A 26,704-nucleotide genomic window follows, 5' to 3' on the forward strand; every position below is an offset into this window, starting at 1 on the left:
GAGTCTGAAGCCCCAAGACTGCTTTTTCGGTCGGCCCACTTGGTTTCTATGAGTGTGAAAGGATGGCATTCGGACTAACCAACGCTCCCGCCACCTTCCAGGGGCGCCTGATGGAAAGATGTATGGGGGAACTTCATCTTAAGGAGTGTTTGATATATTTGGATGATGTCATCGTTTATTCAAGACGTTAGATGAGCACTTTTAAACGACTTGATGCTGTTTTTTCAACGCCTCAAGGAAGCTGGTTTGAAGCTTAAAGGCAGCAAGTGTGAGTTTTTCCTCCCTCGTGTCACATATCTCGGTCATGTTGTTAGTGCTGACGGAGTGGAGACTGACCCGGAGAAGACCAGAGTTTTGAAGGAGTGGCCCGTTCCGAAGTGTCTTAAGGATCTTCGCAGTTTTTTAGGTTTTACCGGCTACTATCGTCGTTTTGTTCCCGGTTATGCTAGTATAGCCAAGCCTTTGAATGACCTCCTTGCTTGACACCCGACAAACACTAAAGGTAAGAGTAAGAAGGATGCAGCTACTTGGACTTGGAATTCAGATCAACAAGAAGCATATGAACAACTCATTGAGAAGTTGACTACTCCTCCTATTCTTGGCTATGCCGATTTTACAAAGCCGTTCATCTTGAACATCGAGGCAAGTACTTCCGGTTTAGGAGCGATCCTCTATCAGGAGCAGGACGGTCAAGAACGCGTAATCGCCTACGCCAGCAGAGGGTTACGTATTAATGAGCGAAATTATCCTGCTCATAAGTTAGAGTTTCTTGCGTTGAAATGGGCTGTTGTTGACAAATTTAACGATTATTTGTATGGTAACTCCTTCAAAGTTCGTACAGATAACAACCCATTAACGTATGTGCTCTCTTCCGCCAAACTAGATGCAACTTCACATAGATGGTTAGCTGCGTTAGCATCTTTCAACTTCACCTTACAGTATCGTGCTGGACGTTCAAACATAGATGCAGACTTTCTTTCAAGAGTTCCTAATTCATCTGAAACTGTGGTTTTCAATGACGCAGTTAAAGCTATTATACAAGGTTGTATGTATATTAAGGAATCACCTGTTGTTGAATGTATTTCTATGAGTCAGAAAGTTGTTGATATAACTACTGATGTTTCATCAAACTACCTTAGTGATGTTGATTGGAAGCTGGAACAGACAAAAGATCCTACAATTTCAAGGTTTATACAGATTTTTTTCTACTGGTCATAAACCAACTAGAAGACTTTCTTCATGGGAAACTGAATCTGTTCGTCAATACCTTCGAGAATGGCCCAGTCTTTTTATCAAGGATGGTATATACTTTATCGTCATGGTCAGGTATGTAATCATCCCGTAGATCAGCTTGTTCTGCCAGACTCATTTAAGGATATGGTTTTCACTGGTCTCCATGACAATGCCGGACATCAGGGTATTGACAGAAACCAATTCCTCATCAAATCTCGTTTCTTTTGGCCAGGTTTGGATGGTTTTGTTGAAACTCGAGTACGGAAGTGTCCTCGTTGTATTCGGCGGAAAACACCTTTGTCAACTTCTGCAGGACTTATTCCAATCCATTCTTCTTATCCTCTAGAGCTTGTCTGCATGGACTTTTTGACCTTAGAGATGTCAGCAGGTGGATATGAGAACGTGTTTAGTAATCACTGATCACTTTACCCATTATGCACAAGCCATACCGACTAGGAACCAAACGGCACGCACCACGGCGAAAGCACTTTTTGATAATTTCATTTGTCATTATGGTTTCCCCAGTCGCCTACATTAGTGATCAAGGCAGGAATTTTGATGGGGCAGTCATTAAAGGGGGTTTAAAGTCAGCTTGGCCCAAAAATCGCTAAGTCTAGGGGCTTTGCCTTTTCCCTCCCCCGGTAACCGGGAAAGCCTGAAAAGGTTTAACCAAAACACTTCTGAATTTTTGCCCAGGTCTTTGGAGGATAAAGAAAAGCTGGGAAATTTGGGAAAAACTCATGTACCCAAACCTTGTACATTTTCATAAAAAACTCAAACCCCGGCCCCCGACGAAAGGGACCGACACCAATTTTCTTATGTTTGGGGCGGGCCCTCCCTTTTGGGGCCCTTTCATTAAAAACCTTTTCCTCGGGAAACGGCCCCCAGAACCCCCTTTTTCCTTTGCAACACAAACCACTAAAATTTGGGGGGAAGGCTAAAGGGAACCGGGGTTGAATTTCCGCGTTTCAGGTTGCTGCCCCTGAGGGGAGACGGGCAAAGCCCAAACGGGACAAAAGAAGCGTTAAAAATTTTTCGTGTTCGGGGAAAGTACGGGGCCTTGTTTCCCGGGGACCGGGGTTAAATTGGGGAGAAAACGTTTTTTGGTTTTAAAAAGGAAGTGTAATTTTTGGGTGATCCGTTGGAGTAAAAAATATCTTAATTTTTTATTGATCCCGGGGCCAAAAATTTACCTATTATTTCGGTTAAGCGCCGGAAAAAATTTTGTGGAAAAGATTTCAACCCCAAAAGGTTAACCCCTTTTACCGAATATTCTACCCCCTTCCCGTTCCCTGGGTCTTCCCCCCCTACAAAAAAGGAAAAACGAACAAAAATGTCCCTTCTCTCCAGTAATTGGGTAATTTTTCCAGGCAAAAATTCCTTTCCCCCCGTCAGTTCTCTTTCCTTTTCAGACACAGGCAGCACCTAAACCTTCTGAGTCTTCGAGTACTTCCATTAAAACCTCTATTTCAGACAATCCATCAGTCGTATCCGCGGAATCCGATAAGTATGTGATTCCTGCAAGACGGTCAGGTAATAGTTTGTTAAGACCGGAAGCTCCACCTTTTACTCCACGAAGAACTTCTAGAGTAAGAGAGAAGCCACGCTGGATGACTGATGATTGGAATTTGAGTAGGAAACGGTAGTACAGATTCTCAGACAGATGTCAAATTTGATTTTGTCATTTTTTTGTAAATTGTTTTATAAAAGATGAGAACAATAAATTGCTTCAGTTGAGTTTTGTATAGTCTTTATTTCAAATGGTCAGTTGATGGTTTACTGATGTTTGAGATTAGTGTTTATTCATATATGTTATCATATGAATGTAGGGTTTCGTCATATATATTTGTATGTATGGTTTGTATTTAACCAATTTGTAAAATTTCTTCAAAGAAATTTGTCAAATTTTATTTACTCTGAAAGAGTTACTTTGAATATTGTGTAATGTGAAAACATAACACAAGTTCTACAGTTTTGTAGATGAGTCAGTGTACTAACGTGCATGGTTCACAATCCCCAAAGAACGCGTTCACCATTCCCAACAGTGCTTCGGGCACTTTTCTGGTTGTTAATGCCTTACAGCATTTTCAAGCAGTATACATTACCTTTATTGGTAATTTCACTGTTAGGACAGAAGTACTTTAACGAGTCCCATGTCCTTAGTATTAGTTCTACTGTAGTTAGACAGTATGGTTTTTGATATATATGCAGGTATCAGTATTTTTTGTTTATGAGTTGAAAATGTCGGGACGCCATTTTATCCTTGGCGGGGAAGTATGTCACAGGGTCATTTTGTCTTTGCTAGAATACTCTGTAATTCATACCCATACTCTATATCATTCCCATGATTCCCCTATCGTCTCTTTTTCAATCATTCATATCATTATTCAACTTCATACTAATAACTTCATTTGACCTGTAACACGTTGACGGGCCTCATTCACTTCATTTTTGAATTCGGTCACGCTAACCTTTACGCATGCGCACAAGAAATGAGAACTTTTAGCGAGAGCTGTTGTTTTTTTCATTGACTCCGTATTTATATTTTATTGTGTGCCAACAATATATTTACAGGTATATTTGAGGTTATAAAACGTTGTAAACATGAATTACTATGATATGTGTATGTATTTCGCTTGGAATTATCAATAGCACAAGAAATGAGAACTTTTAGCGAGAGCTGTTGTTTTTTTCATTGACTCCGTATTTATATTTTATTTTGTGCCAACAATATATTTACAGGTTCCTCTTTGAACGCCCTATCCTCCCGAGTGAGAACTCACGTATATCCGTGACATGTATATACCCGGTCGACGTCACACATTAAGTTTTTGCGTGCAAGTTGTTATCTTCTAATTTACCGTTATCTTCTAATTTACCGAATGAGCTGAAACTTTACGCACTTATTTAAGGGGATAATTTTAGGTATTTTTCAAAGGTCCGTAGCTCTAACATAAATTTTGACAGAATTGTGGCATTTGTTTAAAGTCAGAAAATTCTACTTTATTCCGGCTCTTGTTTTCCTATCAACCACTGAGAAAAGTCGAGTACGATGTCCTATCAACAGCCCTGTTAATACGTTATGTCGGGTGCTGGCGAAGTTGCACTCTTCATCATTTCCTATTGTATTCACACATTTAGTTCTGGTTTTAGTGCTCTAAAGGGACTGTTCCTTTTCTGGATCTCACAAAACACTTGAGTCATTTTTACATCATTTCTTAAAAATTGAATAACAAAGTAAAAAAACGTAACATATTCAAAATGACAGTGACACGTGCAACAATCTTGATTTGTTAGAGAAAAAGAGATCATTTAGTAAATCACATTTAATTATATCGTAAGCTATCGCACCAAGGAATTACTAGTAAAGTAATTCAAAAATCAATCAGTATTGATATGTAATATCATTTCCTTTCAGAAATGTCAAATGAAGAATGGTTGGCAGTGAACAATGAACAATAGTGCATGTTCGATCATCGAAACTGAATGCAGTTACAAAACATATATCAATCAAGCACCATCTATAGTTGACGAAAAATATATTATGTTTTCTAATAACGTTTATGTTATTAGATTTGAGTAACATACTTTAATGATACTTAACTAACTTTTTGTTGCTTTTTGTTTGTGATTTTAATAAAGAAATCCAGCATGTAAGAAAAAAAAATACTCCGGTCAGCTGTAGGATGACCTAACATTATACCGGTTGTTTACTTTCCTGAATACTGAAAGCGTCCAGAGACTTTAACACAAGGTACCTTTGAATTAAACAGACGTTTTCATTTAAAATTGAACCTTCTGTGTACGCGCTCAAAGTTTTGCATACATTTGCATACTTATTATTAAGCACCTTAAACTTATCATACACTGGAAAACAAAGCACTGTTTGACGTTTTTTAGTCTGTAACAGTTTCAGTAATATTCAGATTTCTTCAAAATGGGAGTGTGTGTAAACAATATCATGGTAAATTTTCTGTAATCTAGTTTGTCTCATTTCACATACTATTTCACATATACATATGTACTTAATCAATTAACGAGTTCATTTAAGTTTTATTTTTAAGGGGTCTATGTCATTGAACATAGTATTCTAACTTCATAAATCATATTTTTATTGTGTTGTAGTCATGATTTTAACTGTTTATTTTCCTTTCTAAAAGGGTGTATCTTTACTAATAATTTTGTGAGGACCGTATTGATTTGACTCCTGTTGTAACTTGTGAGGGCCATTATTCATTTAATGTTGATACTATTACAAGTTATCGTATCATATATTCATATTTTTATTGTGGGCAACATAAAAGTGTAAATGCAAGGTTTAAGTCTTCTCAAAGAGTTTTATTATTCATAAATATTTTATATGGATCATTGAAATGTCAACCATATTGAAAATTTTGTAATTTCTATTGATTCCTTTTATTTAGTCAATGATATTACAAAACATCAAAGCAATCCCCCACAGCCCAACAGCTTCATCTGTGTTTATAACTAAATAAGTGGTAGTCTGTAATAAGCCAAGAAATTATGAACATAATGACAAACTAGTGGAAGTTTAATTATCATTTCAGTCCTACGCATTAACCCAAGGTCTCCAGTTTTCCCATAAAACTATCTCTGATGAATTTGTAATTATAATGACATGGCTTGTTACCGTATTGATAAAAGTGTGTGTATCTAATGGCGCGCTGCATCTTCAGAATTTTGATGTTTCAACTTTAGGGCTTTTAGATAAGAGTACAGAGGACCAATTAGTGATGACAAGATCCTCAACTCAATAAACGTGTATTAACATTGGGGAGATATACAGTTAATAGTGATTTACTTACTGATAAGCCCTTTCTAAAATTCAGCAGATCTCTAAAGTTAATGTGTAGGACTGATTTACCTTAATCACACTCTCAAAATATATTTATGGTGAAATATTTGTTTGATTTAGACTTTTTCCTCAAAATATTTGTTTGATCATTTTTGTCATGGACTGTATGTTGTGATTGATGAAAACTCAAAATAAACTTTTTTCACAAGGTTTTATGTTCCTTATTATTTTTATTATTTATTGGGTCGCTAAACATATTCAAATATCATTGTTACCTGTCACTTACTCAAAATTGACTTAGAAACGCACTTTTTGTAACCGTATGACTTTTGTGTTCTGTTTTATGAAAGGTCGCTAGTTTAACCGCTGTTATTTACTGACTTTGAAGTGAATGGTTAACATCAACAATTCAATTCAATTAACAATTCAATATTGTATTGGAAATATGAGCATATTTACAATATTCTTTATTGTAAGGCAGTGACAATTGTTACAATGAGAAGAGCATGATGATCATACTGCCTATGGGAATAAAGAACAATATTCCCATGTACGATTTTTTTTTCAAAAGTAGTAGGACTAAGAGCATTGCGTCTTCATGTTCTCTTTAAGTTTAACTATTTTATATGTACAGCGATCGCAAAATAACCAATAACAGCATTAATACTGAAGATGAACATATAAATTAAAATAAATCATATTAAAACAAGTCATTTATATACGAAGTTGGAACACAAGTTAAACTTGTTAACAAATTATATTCGGTACAAGTATAAGTTGACCTAAATGAGCACTAGTTAATGCAAAATTAAAAAAATGGAATGACAGTCGGCTGACTATTATAATGATTTCAGATAGATCCTTTTGAATATTGATTATTATGTATAACAGCATAGCAGGGACTCGAACCCGTGACAATCGGAATACTATTCCGCGGCTCCTTCCACTGAGCTATTCGGTCGCTTACACTTATCTCAACTTAGTACAGAACAGTTCTAAACTGTAAAATGCTTCCCTACTATATATATGCAAATTTGACTTCCAATTTATCAGGGTAACAGAGCAATGTGAATTGAACTCAGTGTTATAAGTCAGTTACAGGGTGAGAAAAATGTGCAGCCTGACAGGGATTCGAACCCGTCACCAACAAAATACCGTACCGCGGCTCTACCGACTGAGCTGTCGGCCACTTTGATATACATTACATGTGCCTCATAATGAACAAATCTTAACCGTGACAGATACGGTTAGATGATTTTTAAAATAGGTAAATTACTTCTTAATTAACATGAATTAAAAAAAAAACATGCTCTTGACAAAATTACAAAAGCAATACATTATCATAGTTATTTTTTTACTAAAATGGGACGAGGCATGTATCGATAGTTCCATTATTTTTACATGTATAGTGAAAACTGTACTACTTGATGATTAAAGAAATGATATTGTGGCACATGTATATTTTCATATGCTAGAAAATATTTCATTCACTGTAACACTAACGGTAATAAACAATACATGTATATAATTGCTAAAATGGTCTTATTTATTAGGTTTAAACTCTATTATGAATTACAATATATGCTAAATCTTTATATTAAATGTTGCCGAATCTTTAAATTCTACGAGTATAAAGGCAGAAATAGCTTTTTTAATTTGTTATCAACAATAAACTGTGTGTGTTAGTAAAGATACGATAAGGATAAACGGATATTGTGATGAAAAGGTTTGTACATTTCAGAAGTTTGATGTTTTAAAACAATAACATGTAGCACACTAAGAACAGATTATTGACATATCGAACAACAACTAGTGATCAGTGAATATAATCGATAATTATGTTGTTACACCTTGATTACTATTTATAAACAATTTTGTAATCATGTCTGGTTTCAGCAAAACACAGCTTTTGGAAGACTGAGTGAATTATCCAGTAGACAAACCTGCATGTATAAACTTGTTCCAAAGAAGAATGGTTTATAATTGTACATTTGTAGCTAAATTGATAATTTCTACAATCCTAAAAGAAATAGACAAAGATTTCAGATTATAAAGCTATGCCAATAAAGCACGCAAAATATCATACATCTTTTGATTTATCAAATAAAAAACTACAATACTTGATAGATATTTTGGAATATTTTCAGAAGACAGTCTGGAATATATCATCATTGTGACATTGTGGAAGAATCATTCTATATCTTAATATATATTGAATTCTTTCTAAAATATGGAAGTGAAAACAAAAAGCTGTTTATTGAAAAGTATAATCTGAAAGAAAATAAATATAATTTTAATGCGACGTTTAATACCAATTTTGCGATTACTTAATTTGTATATATTTCAAGTTTTGTTACATTTATGCGCATTTTTATTAATGTGTGCACGATTGTATTTGTTTATGCTACGTTTTTAGAATGATCTTCAGTGTCGGCTTGCATATTAGTAAAATTAAACACAGATTTATTTCTAATATCGAAAAAATATACTTTCTTTGTATACACATATATCTGCCTCGAATAAACAAAATATTGATATTTCCAAGATTATTGGTCGGAGTTTATCAGCCCGTCAGTAGTAACAATTAATGCTTTTGATGTCAATTATATAACACGCATTATACTGGATTACGATTCACTATCAATGACATGTTATATGTTCTCATATATCTTTCGTGACATACTTATGAAAAGATCCATGGTTCTCTTAATTATTAATTGTTCAGCGACTTCTTCCTTTCCGAGACACAAACGTCAAGTTAAATCGTAGAAAGCATCGCTCGGTTAGCAAAATTGGTAGAGCATTTGACTGTGTTTTGGACGACCTGGACTCAACTCCAAGACGGTGCAGGTAACTCTCGTGGTAATTGATCATATAAAACTTTATTCGTTCATTTGTACAGTACGTCTGCTTTGGCATGTGCATATATAACTATCAGTTCAGCAGTTTCTGACGGAAGTGAAAGCATCTTGTATTGGTAAACTGCTTATGAGTCTGCCAAAGAACGGTGCAGTGACTGAACTATGATTTGATGAATTCATCCACCGTGGCTCGGTGACTTGATTCGGAGGTTAAGCTGCAAAAATCCGTCCAAATCGTAGCAAAGGATTCCCTGAAGAATGGTGACCGTGACAAACGGCTTAATAATCAGTGCTGTATCATCTGGATGTTATGTTTGCAAGATTACAGTAGTCATTCCAGTATTTTTCTATTTATACGAGTAGTTAAGTATTACGCTTAATGATGTAACTTACAAAAAATGCGATTAGTGAGAGAACACGATTTTTCTTTAATGGGTAGCTGGCAAACTGTCTTAGATATCGATACATGTGTATACCATTTCTGTATCATTTAACAATTTTGAATACAAACCATTGTGAAACACAACTTTATTTCTGACTTTAAAGCGTTCCCATCATAAATGACAATAAACGGGTTAACGTTTTAATAAAACATTATGATAATCAAAAATATTCTTGAAATTATGAGTAAATTTGAGGGTCTATTATTGTGCAATATGTTCTGTATTCTCGTTTCTTATAATACTATTAGATGCAGTTAATTAGGGAAAGTTTTTGTTTTCTGATGACAGATTGCTAAAATGCTATAAGGTTTCAAAAAACTGTATACCATTTCTTTCATTAGGGCACACTTTACACAATTTGGGAAACAGACAACTTAAAACACAAGATTTTAAAAACACTTAAAGCAGTCATCTTACATACTGCGCATTGCTTCATTTTCTACATCTTTAATGAAGGATATCATTCTGGTTTGATGTTTATGACGGATTATTTATTTTTAATATGATGACAATTATTTAGATTTTAAACGAGTCATGTCAATTTTCTTCCCAAAGAGCATTTCAGTGTGATTTTACTTATACATCTCCTTGATGCTGTCATGAACATATTTTTCTCTGGTCACCCTCTCTTGTACTTATAATACTAAGAATACAGACGACTTGAAATAAACAAAAAACAAAGCTGAAGTTACAAACACTTGAATAACATGTCAATTATCTGTTCCTAGATATAGTTTAAAAACATATATAAGCATTTGGTCAGCTCGGGGCATTTTTGCTATATGGTTACCCAGGATTTGTTGGCTGACGAATGTGATCGTCCAATCAGTGCAATACCAGGGTCAATTGAAATCCAACATGCAGGGTTTTTTTTGGGGTTAGAAATGTATCAGAAACTACTTATTTGATTAAACAATTGCCTGCACATTTTTATGTGGGTTTATGGGTTTATGTATTGATCAATATATCGCGTTTTGCGCATATGTTTAGCGAATATGTACATGAATATAATAAATAGGATGATGTTAAGGCCTTGTCCTTAGACATGACCTTACAGAATGCTTTATGATCCGAATTTGCAGCAAAATTACTTGGAGGAGATTCCTTGTAAAAATTCTAAGATTGCAAAATGTATTAGTTTTGTGTAATCGATATTTCGTTTTTTGGCAGTGGCAAATTTTATTATGAATTAATATTAATAATAGTAAATTAGATTATAGACAAAAATGGAATTCTTGAGAAACTAAATGTGTCAGATATTAACGAATTAAGTAGGAGAGGCTGTGATTGACGATGAGTTAAGTACTGAAAGATCTTTTAAGTATATGTCAACAAAATGGAGGGGTGACAATTGCTATATGATCGAAATGAACAGTCATATTGAGTTGCCGTTCCTGTTTCCGTGCTTTAACAAACATTATAAATAATTAATAAATAAATAAGAGTGTGTTACCTGATACATTTCGTTATTGATTAGACGTGTAACTGTCTGAGATAACAATACGTTAAGTCGAAAATAAAATGATAATCATTACTGATAAACTGATAATCATAACTGATTAATACCTACCTATATTTAAATTGATTGGATGAGTGTGTACTTTGTTTTATGTTTATCAATTTCAAATGATTAATTCACGTACTAATATCAATTTTATAGCATTATATGGATAGTTTGAACGTTTGTTTATTTTATTAAAATGGAAGTGTCGGGAAAATTAGCCGACTTAAGTACGTTGAAAAAAATAAAGGAAAAATTGTGCGAACCATGTAAAGAGGACAACATATCGAGAGCGGCTGGCGGAATTTGTAAGCAATGTGAAGAATATATGTGCTGCATTTGCTTTAAAAATCACCTTGCAGCACGATCGTGTAGAAAGCATGAATTAATGGAAAGCAAAGGGTTGCAAACTGAAGTTCGTAATGTGGGCGAGAATGATAATTGTGAAGTATGTAGCAAACATAAGAGTGAGACAATAAAGTATTACTGTCGGCGCCACGACGATGTAGCCTGCGGAGAATGCATGCTGCTGGGCGAACACAAGGGCTGCTCTCCAGAACTGATAAGATGTTTGGCCAATAATTTCCAAAAAAACGATGAGTTCAAAGGTTTAACTGAACGAATTGATAATCTCAAAACTGAGACAGGTTTTACTACCGATTTGATAAAACTAGCAACGGTGAAAAACTCAAAAATGAACGGAGACGCACTTACAGACATTAAAATGTTTATGGATCATATAAGATTCCTTATAAACGAAACAGAGCAAGGTTTGCTTTCGAAAGTGAACGAAATTTATCTACAAAATGAAGAAACCCTTAGCAGTATGGCAAGAATACATGAATCTACTGAAACGAAATTAGAATCAGTCAAACGGGATATAAACCCATTAATTTGCTCAGAAAATGCTCTGTTTATAAAAAGTGTTAAATGCAAACGAACAATAGTTGGTATTGAAAATATATGTTCTGAAACTTTAAAAAATGCTACTATTAAAAGATTTGAATTAAGAAAAGATGGCATACTTCTTAATAAGCTGACATCTCCGGGGTCGTTTGGAACAATATCAAGTGTTGTTCAGCAGATATATGGAAATCAAGATAATGGTTCAGGTTATCACAAAGTGCACGGCGATGGCGACAACAGGTATTATAAATCATAAAATTAGATACTCGCAAAAAAACCTGATAGGCGACATATTTGCAACCAACAGTACTTTTAGCCAAACATTATTTCATATCAAATAGCTATACTTTAAACTGTTTGCCTAATGAAATCCTAGAAAGATATATTTGCCTTGTTCCACATTGCATGTATATACGTCACGTCATAATGTGGTGAAACGTTATATTTGAAGGTCTGGCATGTCATTCTATCTTGATTTCAATAATTTGTTACGTTGCCTATTTTATAACGGAAATTAACTCCTTTGGACTGAACGCAGTTAACAGGTCATCTACGTTGGAGTGGTAATACGATGAATTGTGTCGCCTTCGTTTATTGCCTTCATTTGATATTTTCGTTTAAACAAACAGAACAATATGATTAAAAATCGAGAGAGAAATAGAGAGTATTTTGGATGAAGAAGATTGTAGTCTCTTTTTCCAATGTTACCCATTCTTATTTCATTCAAATTAGTTGTAATCAAATACTTAATTTTTCGGAATGTACGTGTCAAAACTGCATAGATAAAATCTATGATAATACATTTGGAAAAAAATTTGAATACCAATTAACGTAATATTACAGTCGCCGAATATTTTTGATTTTCAGCAGTCTATTTAAACAAAAACATTTCTGATTTATACAATTTTAAGGTTCAATGCCGCTGCCCATGAAGATTATCTGCCTATGGTACGGCGGGCATGTGATTTATCAAATCTTCAGCTGTTGAAGAACGGACCAAGACATTCAGGGGCTAGAGGTGATGACATACCGACAAAAAGTGGGGCAGACGCAAAAGAGAAAACAAGTCGCCAGGAAGCAATGAAATCAGGGCCTGGTATATGCTTTGTTTGTTTTCTTAGATTCGAATTCACAAACACACCGTAAAGGTCAAATTTCAGTTGCCCCTAACATCATTTAAGGCATGGGAGAGCAACAGAATTATCAGAGTTTCTTATGATAAAATTATTTTATCGAAGTCGTTTGACACAAAGCTTTCCAAACATTTTGTTTATTTTTTACTATCTCTTTAGAGATTTTGTAAATAATCGAATGCTTTAGACAGAACATGAACCTGTCATTTACACAGAATTTGGATTTTTTTCAAATGTCACAGGGATTTTGGCGGTTTAGTATATCTTGAAACGTGTGTTGATATTTTAACATACAGTTAGAAAAAAGGAAATGAGATTGTGTCACATGATGTGACACATATGCCTTCCTTTATTCGTTATTGGTTTACATTAGCTTTAAAACATTTAATCAATTGTCAGCTGCCACAGACAAGAGTGAACTTGCAGAAAAACCTGTGACAGACCGCGATGGACAACCGATGCACTCTCCATAATGCCCCGTTGTATTCACACAGTTAGTTTTGTTTTAGTGCTTCTTTTTCTAGAGCTCACAAAACAATTAAGTCATTGTTTTATATCTTTGTTTAAATATTGAATAACAAATTTTGCAGGGAGGTTTTAAATTTATCAAAAAATATTAATTTTAAGGTGTTTTGAGTATAAATCTAAATACGGTCACACTCGTGATATGTTAGCCTAAATAAGGAAAGAAAAAACTAAGAAATTTCGTAAAAATCCCCATGAACAACAACATCTAGCTTGATTATTTGATCTTTGATTTTCCCTTTTCACATTTTTTCTCTAATTGCGACTGATTCAGAGAAATTGATTTTCTGAATTAATTTGTTCTCATGTTTGAGACACAAATGTCCCGTTGCCAAGATTAACTATGATTAGCTATGACATTTGAGCGTAAACGCTTTCCGTTTTGGTATTGGTTTGCTAAGCAGAACAAATGTGTAATATATGTAATATATATATGTATAGTGTCTTGATAAATATCAGAATGAGTATGGGTTCTAATGATAATTTGTGAACAAGTTCAAGTCCATGTGTATGTTGCTAACCAAACTATGATTAAGTATCTGACGGATTTGATAAAGCATCGGTGATGGTTTTTCAAATATTTGTTATTCCGATAACTAATTAAGAAGAGCACTCATCCTAACTACTTTAATCATTTAAACACTTTCACTGCCATAGGGACGGCATATGCCTTCCCTATTATTTTCGGCGTATTTGCCATATGGACGGCTTTTTCCGTTTATATAATAATAATAATAATTATAATAATTATAATGATTATAATAATAATAATAATAAATATAGATAATTATACCATCGACAATAATTATTATTATACTAGCAGATTTGGAAACATATATAATAAAATTATAATACTAATAACAAATATTAATAATTATATTAATTAATAATATAGTAATTTCTTAGAAAACATTCTAATAAATAAATAACTCTCTGGCAGCGAAAGGCTTAAATATTATTCCTGATAAAGCACTATATTTGTATTTTAATTAAATGGATTCATTTTCCGCCGTTATGTCACCGTTGTATACTATTAGTCAGTTTAACTCGTAAACTTATTCTAAGATTTAATTAACGTAAGTCTGTCATGGCATAAACAATGGTTATAACCAACATTTAAGTAAAAATATATTTGACGAAACAAAATCTTATTGAACCGATGATTTAGTATATCAAATCAAATGATAGGATGAGATGTCGGATTTATGCGTACAGGCACAGGCAGACAGTTCCAGACATTGACAACTAATTCATATACATGTTTTTAACCAAACATGCTTCACTATTTTGCTATATATATAGAAATAATAGAAACAAATTTAAAAGTTACGTTACATGATGTCGGTTATTTCTAATTTGTATCATTGTTTCGGGACCTTTGTGTTTAAAATGTGTCATAGTTAAATCGTATACATATACATGCACGGTGCGGTTACTAGAGTGCAGGTATTAGTTATCGCACTCCAGAGCATGCCCATTGATTGGCTCTTTTTAGCTGGGGTTTACTTATTGTGGCGGCAGAGAAAGGGACAGCGGCAGAAATATCATATTCAGATGCTCGTTCATTGGTCACTTTGTTCTGGGGTTTTAAGTCGTGACAACAAGGAACGTGTTTTTATGTTTGACTATGATACAAAAGGGAAAGAACACCAAAACACTCGGCAATCTGATTAATACTCGGGGGCTGACCCCCCTCGTACAAATCAGATAGCCCCGTGTTTCGATGCTCTTTCTATTACTAACCTTAATGCTATCAATAATCATGCAAACTCATTTTTATTTGTTTAAGAAGTATAAATGGTAGTTTGCCACAATTCTGGAGGTGCAAAGATATTCAGGTGGCTGTTATTGTATCAGTACCACTGGTTCATGACATTTTCCAATTACCTTACCATTCAAAATGTCAATGTATTAAGTTATTTATAAATTACATGTATAACATTATCCAATTACCTTACCATTCAAAAGGTCAATGTATCAATTTGCACAACCATTACTTTGTGTTTATTTTCTTCTTTCAGCAAGTTAAGGAGAAAGGCAGGTAAAGTGTAAAGTATTTATAATTGTTTACATATACGGAAACATGTAACGTTAATGTTATCTTCACTTTCATTCTTTTAGTAAGATTACATTTGTTGCTAAAATATGTTATTCAAATAATTCAATTTATTTCATGATTTAAACAAAAGATGTGAAAAAATTTAAATGTATAAAAATGTTGCATTGTAAGTAGATGAGAAATCATAACACACAACTTTGCTTTCGTCAAACAACGAAACCGCCGGAAATCGATATTTCAAAAAATGAAATGCTGGACTAATACTATTTAATGATATGATGCACACATTTAAAGTTAGCATTAAATACAATACTATAGTTTATTTTATCTAATACTTGTACTTATTCATTATCCCTCATGTACAGACTCAATCAAACCGAGTCTGCAATTCTTATGTTATTTTGTTGTGATTAATGCTTCCGAGGGATCAATTTGTTTCCAGATTTTTATACTTCACAACATCAGGTGTCAAGTGCTGTGTGGTAGCTGTAAAACGTTGCCCCGTACTTCACTTCAGTGTTGTTATATTTTTCTGGTCCTTCGGGATCATTGATGCCAGCACTATTAAGTGTTGATAATTGAGTACAGCTCAAACCGGTGCTAGAGGGCGTGAGGGATGTTGCACTTATTCATTATCCCTCATGTACAGGCTCAATCAAACCGAGTCTGTCATTCTTATGTAATTTTGTTGTGATTAATGCTTCCGAGGGACCACTTTGTTTCCAGATTTTTGTACACTAGCATGAACAAAGTTTGCAAGATCGATTCATACTTTCTACTTTTAGAGTTCTCGTAAAGTGATTCGTACAACATTTAAATGGTTGGGTCGAACATGCCTGGCAGTTGTGAACATAAACAAAGGAAGAATATATCCTGTACATCAGATAATTTATTATACAAACAGAAGATGTGTTGTTGAAAATTTGAAAGTGATTTACAATTATCTGTTTATTGTAAAAAAATAAAACTTTCACCATGTGTTTTTGTTTGATTCAGACAAAAAGTGTAAACAAAATTTTGTTCTGAATATGAATACTATAGTAAGGCTTGCACTCTTGTTTATTTTCTTATAATGTATTCTTTAATGTTAATGGTTGGTTGTTATATTTTACTATTTTTGTTAATTCTATTTTCATAGAATATGTTGATTACCGCACATAATTAGCATACTTCTTCAAACATGCCATGAAAACATACAGATTAAATCTGGCCGGATGATTTCAAACTGATAAGACTTCTCAAATTATCAATTAACCAATCACGAGCGCAAAGATAATGTGTCATTACAGAATCAAGTATGTAAATGAATATTGCGGACATATTAAAAAGAAGTTTTGCAAAAGTATAATTTTTGTTTTTTATCTTACTCGCTATCCATGTTGGTATAAATTGCTACATGGGATTAGTTGGAGGTTAGTTGGGTTGTATGTATCGCATTGATAGTGTACAAATCGCATGCCGACTTTTAAGGTTCACAGATGGAGGAAGACCTAAAGCTGCAGGTGCCCTTCAGGCTCGAATGGGCGCCTGAATGTAACCATCGACTTACCGTTAGCTAGCTGTATAACCTCTTCAAATGATACCAACGTTTTGGTATCGGTTTGCTAAGCATAACAACTATGTAATTGAACGTGTCTTGATAATTATCAGACTGGGTATGGGTTATTATGATAGTTCATGGACAAGTTCAAGCCCATGTGTCTGCTGCTAACCAAACTTAATATATGTACGAGGATTGATCAAAAAGTTCTTGGCCCGGTAGTGAGAGAACCAAACTAATCGTCTTACTTTTCAATATAATCGCCCTCTACACCAATACACTTTGCCCACCTGTGCTCCAACTTGTTTAACACTTCAAAATAGAACTCTCTATTTTGGTCCTCAAAGAACTCGTTGACCGTCTCCATGACACCTTCATTGCTTTCAAAACGTCTACCACGAAGCTTGGTTTTCAGTTTCGGAAAAAGGCAGAAGTCAGAGGGGGTAAAGTCCGGAGAATACGGGGGATGGGGAAAGATTTAAAAGCCGCAGTCAGTTGCAGCAGTAATTGCAACTTGGGATATGTGCGCCGGGCATTGTCGTGCAGGAGCAGAACACCTAGAGTCAGTTTGCTCCTCCTTTTACGCGCGTTTTCTTGACGCAGATGTTTCAATTCGTCTGCATTGTACGTACCGTTTATGGTACGACCTTGCTCAAGATAGTCAATTATGATTATCCCCTGACTATCCCAAAAAAATGAAGCATCATCTTCCCTGCTGATGGTACCCTCTTGAATTTCTTCGCAGGGGGTGACCCAGGATGCTTCCACTGCATGCTCTGTTTTTGGATTCTTGATCGAAGTGATGGACTCATGTTGCATCCTGAGTTACGATCCGGTAGATAAAATCAGGTTCATGCTCGTAGCGAGACTAAAGATATCTTGAAATGCAAAGCCTGGTCCGTTTCTGGTCGTCAGTCAACTGTCTGGAGACAAATCTAGCTGAAACCTTTACCATGCCATAGACATCAAATACGCCTCTACTGATCAAAGTGTGTTTTATGTTACTTAATCTGTGTAATTTGCGCTAAAGATAACGTGACTACCGGAACTAGAAATTGGGGTAACGAGAAACCACTGGAAAGAGGATCACGTCAGAAAGTAGGACAGCGTATTGGGACAAAGTGGGGTCAAACTATGTTTATTAAACGTACAGGGATTGATAGGGAAAAGCTACGATAAATTAATCTCCCCTGAAATTATTAATCTTTTTTCCGGAAAATGATATATTATTATTTACAGAGACTTGGTCAAGTAACGATTTTGACTATAACGTTCAAATCATTTTGTTAATATTTGAAATAATCTTTTTAATAGAATATTTGATTTAAGTTACGTTCCAGTACAATGGACCGAAGGCTTTATAATCCCGCTGCATAAAAAGGTGACATTTATGACTCAAGTAACTAAAGAGGAATAACTTTAACAAGTTCTTTTGGTAAATTATTTACAATTTTTTAAATGATAGATTTAATACTTGGACAAAAAGATATCACGTCTATATTGAAGCTCAGTCTGGTCTTAGACAACAAATAGGAACTGTAGATATTTTTGTTTTGTTTTGCATGGTCTCATTCCGTATCTGTTGAATAAATATAAGAATCTATATGCTGCGTTTGATGATTTTACTAAGGCTTTTGACTATTTAGTTAGATATAGTATATGGTTTAAATTAATTAAATATGGTGTAAGAGGTAAAATGTTAGATGTTATTAATTCAATATACGAAAGTGTAAGGTCCAGAATAAAATATCAAAATGTTTTGAGTGAAGAATTTTCATGTGTGTTAGGCGCCCCACAAGGAGAATCTTTTTCACCTTTTTGTTCGCCATGTATCATAATGACAGAGAAGAATATTTTTTATGAATGAATTTGAAGGAGTTAATTTAGGCTTCTTAAAAGTATGCAGATGATATCGTTATTCATCTGAAACAGAAGAAGAAGGCTTACATAAAGGTTTATTGTTATTGGAGAATTATTGTGATAAATGGAGATTAATTGTTAATATTTAGAAAACTAAAATAATGATTTTCAGAAAAGGCATACTAAGATATAACATTTCATTTGTATATAAAGGAGAAAATTTAGAAATTGCCGAAAAATTACTTATTTAGGAGTAGTCTTTACCACAGGTGGATCTTTTAATACTTCTTTTGAAACACTATCTGGTCAGGCTTAAGAGGCAATATATAAATTACAACTGTATAACTGTGAAACACAAACTAGATCTTTTTGATAAATTGATCTCACCAATTTTGAACCATGCTTCAGAGGTAAGCGTATATATATGATTGTTGTAAATTAGAGAAAAAGCATTTAGATTTTTGTAAAAAAAAATGTTAGGCGTCAGAGTACAAACTAAGAACAATTTCATTTATTGAGAACTAGGTAGAACAAATTTGAAATGTAGAAGAATTGTAAGTGTAATAAAATACTGGCTTAACATTATACAGCTTGAAGATGAAAAATATGTTAAAATAATTTATGATTTATTGTACATAGAGTTACATGTAAGACCTTAAAAAAAACATGGGTTAGAAGTGTTAAAGATTTATTACAGTCGCTTGGTTTTAATCATGTATGGTTATCTCAAAGTGTAGGCAATGTAGATGTATTTATTAGTTTAGTAAAACAAAGAGTAAATGATGTTGTTATCCAAAATTGGTTTTCAGAAATAAATAACTCAACTAGAGCTCGTACATATGTATTGTTTGCAGATTTTAGATTTCAAAAGTACTCGGTATCAATATTGAAAAATTTAGAATTACACTGTCCCGGCTTAGAGTTACTTCACAAAGACTCGAGCTTGAAACTGGCAGGTGGAATAAACCAAGCGCTATACCTTTTGATGATAGGAAATGTAAAAATTGTTATATTTTAGAACATGAATTTCACTTTATTTTAGAATGTTCGTTATATAATGAATTGCGAAAGTTATCAATGTATATAATTATGTAAAGCTTTCGAAGTTTGAAACACTATTCTTTACAGTTAATCAAAAGTTTGTCCAAAACGCTGTATCACTGTTTCTTACATACACTTACTTTTGTTTTGCTCCTTATTGATAGGATGGTATATGTCCTTAGTATTTATTTACCAGTAATATAATTTGAGACATGTTGATACTTGTGTCAATAAGTAATAGTATATTCTATTATAAGTTAATGCTTTCTGATTGCTAAAAATACTGTGTAACTTAATGACATATGTACAGTATTGACATTGACCGTTTGATTGTATTGTATGCCTATTAATGACTGTGTACAAGTACGCATGGGGATATTGACCGAATATGTACTTTGAAATAAACTGTTGAAACTCTTGTAAAACCGCGTGTAACTCGGTCAGTAATCTTAAATAAGATATCGGTATCGACGTATTGTGTGTAAATGTCAGTGCTAGAAGTATTTCGGGCCGAGAACTTTTTGATCATACCTCGGTTCCGATGGATTTGATCAAGCATCAGTGATAGTTTTAAGATATTTAATATTCCGATAACTTAGTCATCCTGACTACTTTATCATCAAATATTATTCCTGATAAAGCACTACATTTGTATCTTAATTAAATGGATTTATTTCCCGCCGTTATGTTACCGTTGTATTCTAGTAGTCAGTAGTCGTTTTACTTTTCACTCGTAACTTTATTATAAGATTAAATCAACGTAAGTCTGTCATGACATAAACAATGGTTATAACCAACATTTAAATGAAAAAAATATTTGACGCAACAAAATTTTATTGAAGCGTATGATTGTGTATATCAAATGAAATGATCAGATGAGATGTCGGATTTGTGCGTATGAACAGACAAAAGCACAGTTCCAGAAATTAATAATTTTATTATATACATGATTTTTAATCATGCATGCTTCATTTACTTGCTAATTATATAGAAATCATAGCTACAAATTAAAAATACATTGTTTCCACTTTACCTTAATTCTATCAATAGTCATGCAAACTCATTTTTATTTGTTTAAAACAAGACTTTTAGTGTAAATGTTAGTTTGTCACAATTCCTTAATTCTGGTGGTGCAAAGTTTTCCGGTGGCTGGTAATGTATCAGTACCTCTGGTTCAGGACATTGCCCAATATCCTTACCATTCAAAACGTCAACGTATTAAGTAATTTATAAATGACATGTATAACATTATAAGCTTCTTATTCATAAAGCCAGTATTAATTTTACAAATTGCACAGCCATTACTTTGTGTTTTATTTTCTTCTTTCAGCAAGTTATGGAGAAAGGCAGGTAAAATGTGAAGTATTTACAACTGTTTTTACAAACGAGAACATCTAAAGTAAATGTTACCTAAACATTCATTCTTTTATTAAGATTACATATGTTTGTAAACTGTTTCATTCACATAATTTTATTTATTTTATGAACAAAAGAAATTCCTTTATATGTATAAGTACGTTGAGTTTAAATTAGGTTCGACTTTGTTGCCATCAAAAAAAGAACAAAAAGTCGAGAAAGAAGCCAAAGAAAATCGATGTTTCGAACAGTTGAATCTGCACGTAAACTAAATTTAATGATATGATGCACACATTTAAAGTTAGCATTAAATACAATACTATAGTTTATTTCATGTTATGCTGGTAAACTTGCATGAACAAAGTTTGCAAAATCGATCGTACAAACTGAGTGGTTTGGTTGAACGGGCAGTTGTGAATATACAAACTTATACCAAGGAATAATGTTTTTATACATCAGATATACAAACAGATAATGATTGTGTTGTTGAAAAGTTGAAAGAGATTTACAATCACCTGTTTATAGTAAAAATAAAACTTTCAACATGTGTGTTTGTTTAATTCAGACGATAGAGTGAACTATAGTATGAATTTTGCACTCTTGTTAATTTTTGTTGAATGTATTCTTTTTGGGGTTTTTTTGTTTGTTTGTTTCATTTTACGCCTTTTCCCAACAGTATTTCAGTCATATAGGCGGGTAGTTTCCTAACCATCGTTCCTGGAGGAATGCATTCTTTAAAGCAGGCCGCCTCCAGATTCATGTTTATTTTCATTAAAATTTTGGAAATGTATCTAAAAGTAAGATATTGTGAGGTAAACCAATATTGCAATCGGCACTTATAATCCACGAAAATTACCCAAAAAATGGTCAAGATATGCAAAACCAGTCCTTACTGCGTTAGTAACGCAGTTTACCTTTCTTAAAATTTTAGTACATTTTTCTGAATATTGATTTTCTTGAAATATTTCGGCTCATCTGGAGGCGTGCAGCTTTAATGTGACACTACATAATCAAGACTAGTATGTAAATGAATATTGCTGACTTAATAAAATAGGTTTTGCAAAAGTAAGTTTTGTTTTTATCTTACTTGCTATCCATGTTGGAAAACATTGCTACATGTGATTATTTGGAGGTTGGTTGGGTCTTATATCGCACATCGCACTGATACTGTAGGAGTATGCCGACTTTTCAGGTTTCCTAATGGAGGAAGACCTAAAGTTGCAGGTGCACCTCTGTGCATTATTTCGTGCTCGACTGGGCGCCTGAATGAAATAATCGACTTCCAATAAGCTAGCTGGATAATTTCTTCAAATGGAATACTCTAAAGTCCTTGTTGGGAGCCCTGACTCGTTATATTACATATTTAATTTACAAGTAATCAACCATTGGTTGAACATCTCGCTTTTAAAACGACTTATCCAGTACAACTACATTTTTCTTCTAAGGACTTAATATCAAATAAGATTTCTAGTACAATCTAACAACCTAAATGCTTCCAAACATGAAACTCGAAATACGAAAATCAATTTAAGATGTATAAATATTTACAGGTTATTCTTTGGAATATGTACAAATTCAATAACAAAATTTCTAGCTTTTCGCTTTCGGAGTAAAGGGTTTGTATTTTTGTTTTTCCGTTTGATAAGGAACCGTATTAAAGATACTTAGTAGCCATGCCCTTAAGGGCACGCCTTTTGACAGCGTCCTTGGTGTCTTAACCAGTAATCGCATTAAAATTGGTTGTAAAGGTCCAAAGAAAATCTCACCGCTGGTAGGATTCGAACACACTACCTCCTGATTAGGAGTCCGATCACTTCCTCCCCACATCCTTCCTATTTATTTTGCTGACTACTTTTTTCATTTAAATTTCACGGTGGATATAGCGACTGAACTTACTAAACCTTTGTCGAATGAGACTTTCAATATGGTTATGATAATCAACAAAAAACAAAATAGTATCCCCGTACTGCCTCTTTCCGATCAGCTAACAGATTTTCAACAATAACTGACAGTGAAATTATACATGTTATAGATAAAATAATTTCTCTTTCAATTCTGCGAATATTATCATTTCAGCTAATAAATGCACCAACTTTTTAAAATTTCACTTCAATTATTACTATGAATCGAGGACAAATCATTACTGACCCATTTTCCAGTTCTTCAAAATTTCACAACCACTTTTCAATCAGTTAACAAAATTAAACTGTACCACATAAAAATTGTCATACAATGTTAAAATATAATTAGTTCTGTATTTTGGAGAAATTTTGACAAACTCAACTTCAGATAAATGGTAATAAACAATTTTAACCTAATTATAATGCCATTTTTCAATCTAGATATCTATTTGCAGTGGTTAAGCTGTCACAATTGGGGTATGGATGTACATTTCAATTTGCATAACAGAAAAAGCATGTTCTTGTGAAATTTTTAGGATCTTAGGTTCTATATGACCCCATTCTAGTGACTCCTTACTGAAAAGTTATCACAGAGAATGTTTTTCCTTGGTTAAGTGACTGTTACTTTACTGATGTATTACCTTCCAATTAAGAACTGTATGGTAAAATATGTACATATTAAAATTACAGCTTTTGAAGTGTAGCAAACATAATGACTTCATGATATTGAAACAGTTGTCCAACTTAATATCCATTTCTGCAGACTGACAAAAAACTTTGTCTGTAAATCAATTATTTTTAGAAAATTATTGCGATTTGTAACTGGGTAAATAAAGGATTAGTGGAAAACACACATTTTACATATTTTGAACTAAAATGCTAGCATTTTCTTTTTTACCGCCATAATTGACATTGCTGCTGATAAATTTAGTCAAGGTGAATACAAGATGTGCTTACAGTTTGGTTACATGACAAATAAGGTCAAAAATAAAAAAAATCGAGGGATGATTGAAAAGTGGTTGTGATTGAAAACTGGCAGTATGTGGATAAGTATGCATTAAATTTTGTAAATTTTTAAGTATTTATTTTTTATAGTTGCTGTTCTATTTTGTTCTAATACCACAGTTTTCTGAAGTAAGTTTCCCGTGTACTGGCTACCGTTGGCGAAGACAATTAATCGTATTCCACATATAGGTTTGTTAATAATAGTCCAAAAGTGTTCTTGTTCGTGACATCAGGATCATTTTGATTTAATAAATAAAGTCTATTTGATTGTATTTTAAGTCGCACCAACACTGTAATAGTCATATGGCGCCTTATGATTAGATAACGTGACTATGATTATCAAAGTGAGTGATAAATATATCTAAACAGGTATTTTTATCGTGTAACTAATAGGATCGCGAACATATTCTAAATTTAATGGAACATGAAGACATAACACTCTTAGTCCTACTACTTTTTGAAAAAAACCTCGTAAATGGGAATATTGTTAATTATTTCTATAGTACATTGCTAAAGAAGTATGATTATCATGCACTTCTTATTGTTATAAATGTCACCACCTTACATGTAATAAGTGTGGATAAAGAATATTGCAAATATGTTCATGTTTCCAATGAAATACTGAATTATTAATTTGTTTAAACTGTTGATGTTAACCTTAATCTTCAAAGTCAGTAAATAAAAGTGGTCCTTTCAAAAACAGGACACAAAAGCCATACGGTTACAAAACGAGCGTTTCTAAGTCAATATGGAGTTAGTGACTAGGAAACAATGATATAATTATGTTTAGCGACCCAATAAATAATGAGGAACAGAAAACCTTGTGAAATAAAAGTTTATTTTGAGTTTTCATCAATCACAACATACAGTCCATGACAAAAATGTTAAAACAAATATTTTAAGAAAAAAGTCTAAATCAAACAAATAGTTCACCGTAAATATATACTGAGAGTGTGATTAAGGTAAATCAGTCCTACACATTTACTTGCTGAATTTCAGTAAGGGCTTATCAGCTAATAAATCACTATTAACTGTGTATCTCCCTAATGTTAATCACACACGTTGAGTTGAGAGTCTTGTCATCACTAATTGGCCCTTTGTACTCGTATCTTATGGCCCTAAAGTTGAAAAATCAATTTTCTATAGATGCAGCGCTCCATTAGATACACACACTTATATCAAAATGATAACATGCAATGTTATAATTAAATGCTCATCACTGGCCAGAGATAGGAATTGTTTGGGAAAACTGGAAACCTTGGGTAAATGCGTAGGACTGAAATGATAATTTAGGTTCCACACGTATGTCATTATGTTCATAATTTCTCCGCTTATTACAGATTACCACTTTTTTAGTTATAAACACATATGTAGCTGTTGGGCTGTGGGGGATTGCTATGATGTTTAGTAATATTATTGACTAAATGAAAAGAAATAATATAAATTACAAAAAAATCAATAAGGTTGACATTGTTCCCTCATTTTAATGATCCATATAAAAATGTTAATGAATAAAAAGAAAACATTTTCTTGGTAAATGTACAAAATCTTTTCCCAACACTAAAGTTTAACATCAGTATCTGAACGATTAAAACAAAAACGACAGCATAAAAATAAAGGTTTCGTCCGACAAAATTATCTTACCAGGTAAAATCTAACTAGGTTGCTTTATTTCGAGTAATCATTTCAAATACCGATCAATTAAACCGTGTATGTACAGAAACTTGAACCTTGAATTTATATTAAGAGGTTGTCACAATAAAAATATGAATATATATGATACGATAACTTGTAATAGTATCAACACTAAATGAATATTGGTCCATTATGTTACAAATTACAACACGAGTCAAATCAATACGGTCCTCACAAAATTATTATTAAAGATTCATCCTTTTCGAAAGGAAAGAAACAGTAAAATACATGACTACAACACAATAAAAAACAGGCTTTTTAGATAAAGCTAAAAATATGATTTATGAAGTTAGAGTAATATGTTCAATGACAAAACAAAATGAATAGACCCCATAAAAATAAAACTTAAATAAACTCGTTAATTGGATAAAGTGTATGTGATATAATAATATATGAAGTGAGACAAATTAGATAACAGAAAAAAGTATCACGATATTGTTTACACATACTCCCATTTTGAAGATAAATCTGAATATTATTGAAACTATTGCTGATTTAAAAAGTCAAGCAGAGCTTTGTTTTCCAGTGTATGATAAGTTTAAGGTGCATAATAATATTATAATAAGTATGCAAATGTTTGTTAAACTTTGAGCGCGTACATAGAATTATATCTTAGATAAAACGTCTGTTTAATTCAAAGGTACCTGGTGTTAAACTCTCTGGATGCTTTCAGTATTCAGAATACGTAAGTCACCGGTATAATGTTAGGTCATCCTGCAGCTGACCGGAGTATGTCTTTTTTTCTTACATGCTGGATTTATTTATCAAAATCACAAACAAAAAGCAACAAATAGTTAGTAAGTATCATTAATGTATGTTACACAAATCT

The 26,704-nt window shown here is 33.2% G+C and overlaps 2 protein-coding genes across 4 annotated transcripts in view; both read left to right on the forward strand.

The window, feature by feature from the left end:
* LOC132730638 (uncharacterized) overlaps positions 1 to 6,259 on the forward strand; it is a 30,518-nt gene extending 24,259 nt beyond the window's left edge. The window contains exon 19 of the mRNA XM_060716608.1: positions 4,652 to 6,259. Within this exon, the coding sequence (XP_060572591.1) occupies positions 4,652 to 4,695 (44 nt within the window). The 3' untranslated portion in view covers positions 4,696 to 6,259. The remainder of the gene's footprint in view (positions 1 to 4,651) is intronic.
* A 4,688-nt stretch (positions 6,260 to 10,947) lies between these two features.
* On the forward strand, positions 10,948 to 16,450 carry LOC132730639 (uncharacterized). 3 transcript variants are annotated; one of them, XM_060716609.1, is made up of 5 exons: positions 10,948 to 12,000; positions 12,672 to 12,856; positions 13,293 to 13,386; positions 15,440 to 15,459; positions 16,263 to 16,450. In XM_060716609.1, exons 1-3 carry the CDS (start codon positions 11,054 to 11,056, stop codon positions 13,364 to 13,366), a joined length of 1,206 nt encoding a protein of 401 aa, XP_060572592.1. In that variant the 5' UTR covers positions 10,948 to 11,053; the 3' UTR covers positions 13,367 to 13,386; positions 15,440 to 15,459; positions 16,263 to 16,450. The 3 variants fall into 3 exon arrangements, with proteins under 3 accessions (XP_060572592.1, XP_060572593.1, XP_060572594.1); XM_060716610.1 differs by lacking the exon at positions 13,293 to 13,386 and having other exon boundaries at positions 10,949 to 12,000; XM_060716611.1 differs by lacking the exon at positions 13,293 to 13,386 and having other exon boundaries at positions 10,949 to 12,000; positions 12,672 to 12,846; positions 15,436 to 15,459.
* Positions 16,451 to 26,704: the final 10,254 nt, after the last annotated feature.

This window comes from Ruditapes philippinarum, unplaced genomic scaffold, assembly GCF_026571515.1.
Source record: "Ruditapes philippinarum isolate M1 unplaced genomic scaffold, ASM2657151v2 ctg1896_1_1_1_1, whole genome shotgun sequence".
NCBI lineage: Eukaryota > Metazoa > Mollusca > Bivalvia > Venerida > Veneridae > Ruditapes > Ruditapes philippinarum.

Bases quoted from the DNA above. Each gene is read 5' to 3' on its own strand.
- LOC132730639 (XM_060716609.1), top strand. From the start codon at position 11,054: ATGGAAGTGTCGGGAAAATTAGCCGACTTAAGTACGTTGAAAAAAATA. The intron at 12,001-12,671 runs GTATTATAAATC...TACAATTTTAAG, and splicing joins CACGGCGATGGCGACAACAG to GTTCAATGCCGCTGCCCATG. The intron at 12,857-13,292 runs GTATATGCTTTG...ATCAATTGTCAG, and splicing joins AGCAATGAAATCAGGGCCTG to CTGCCACAGACAAGAGTGAA.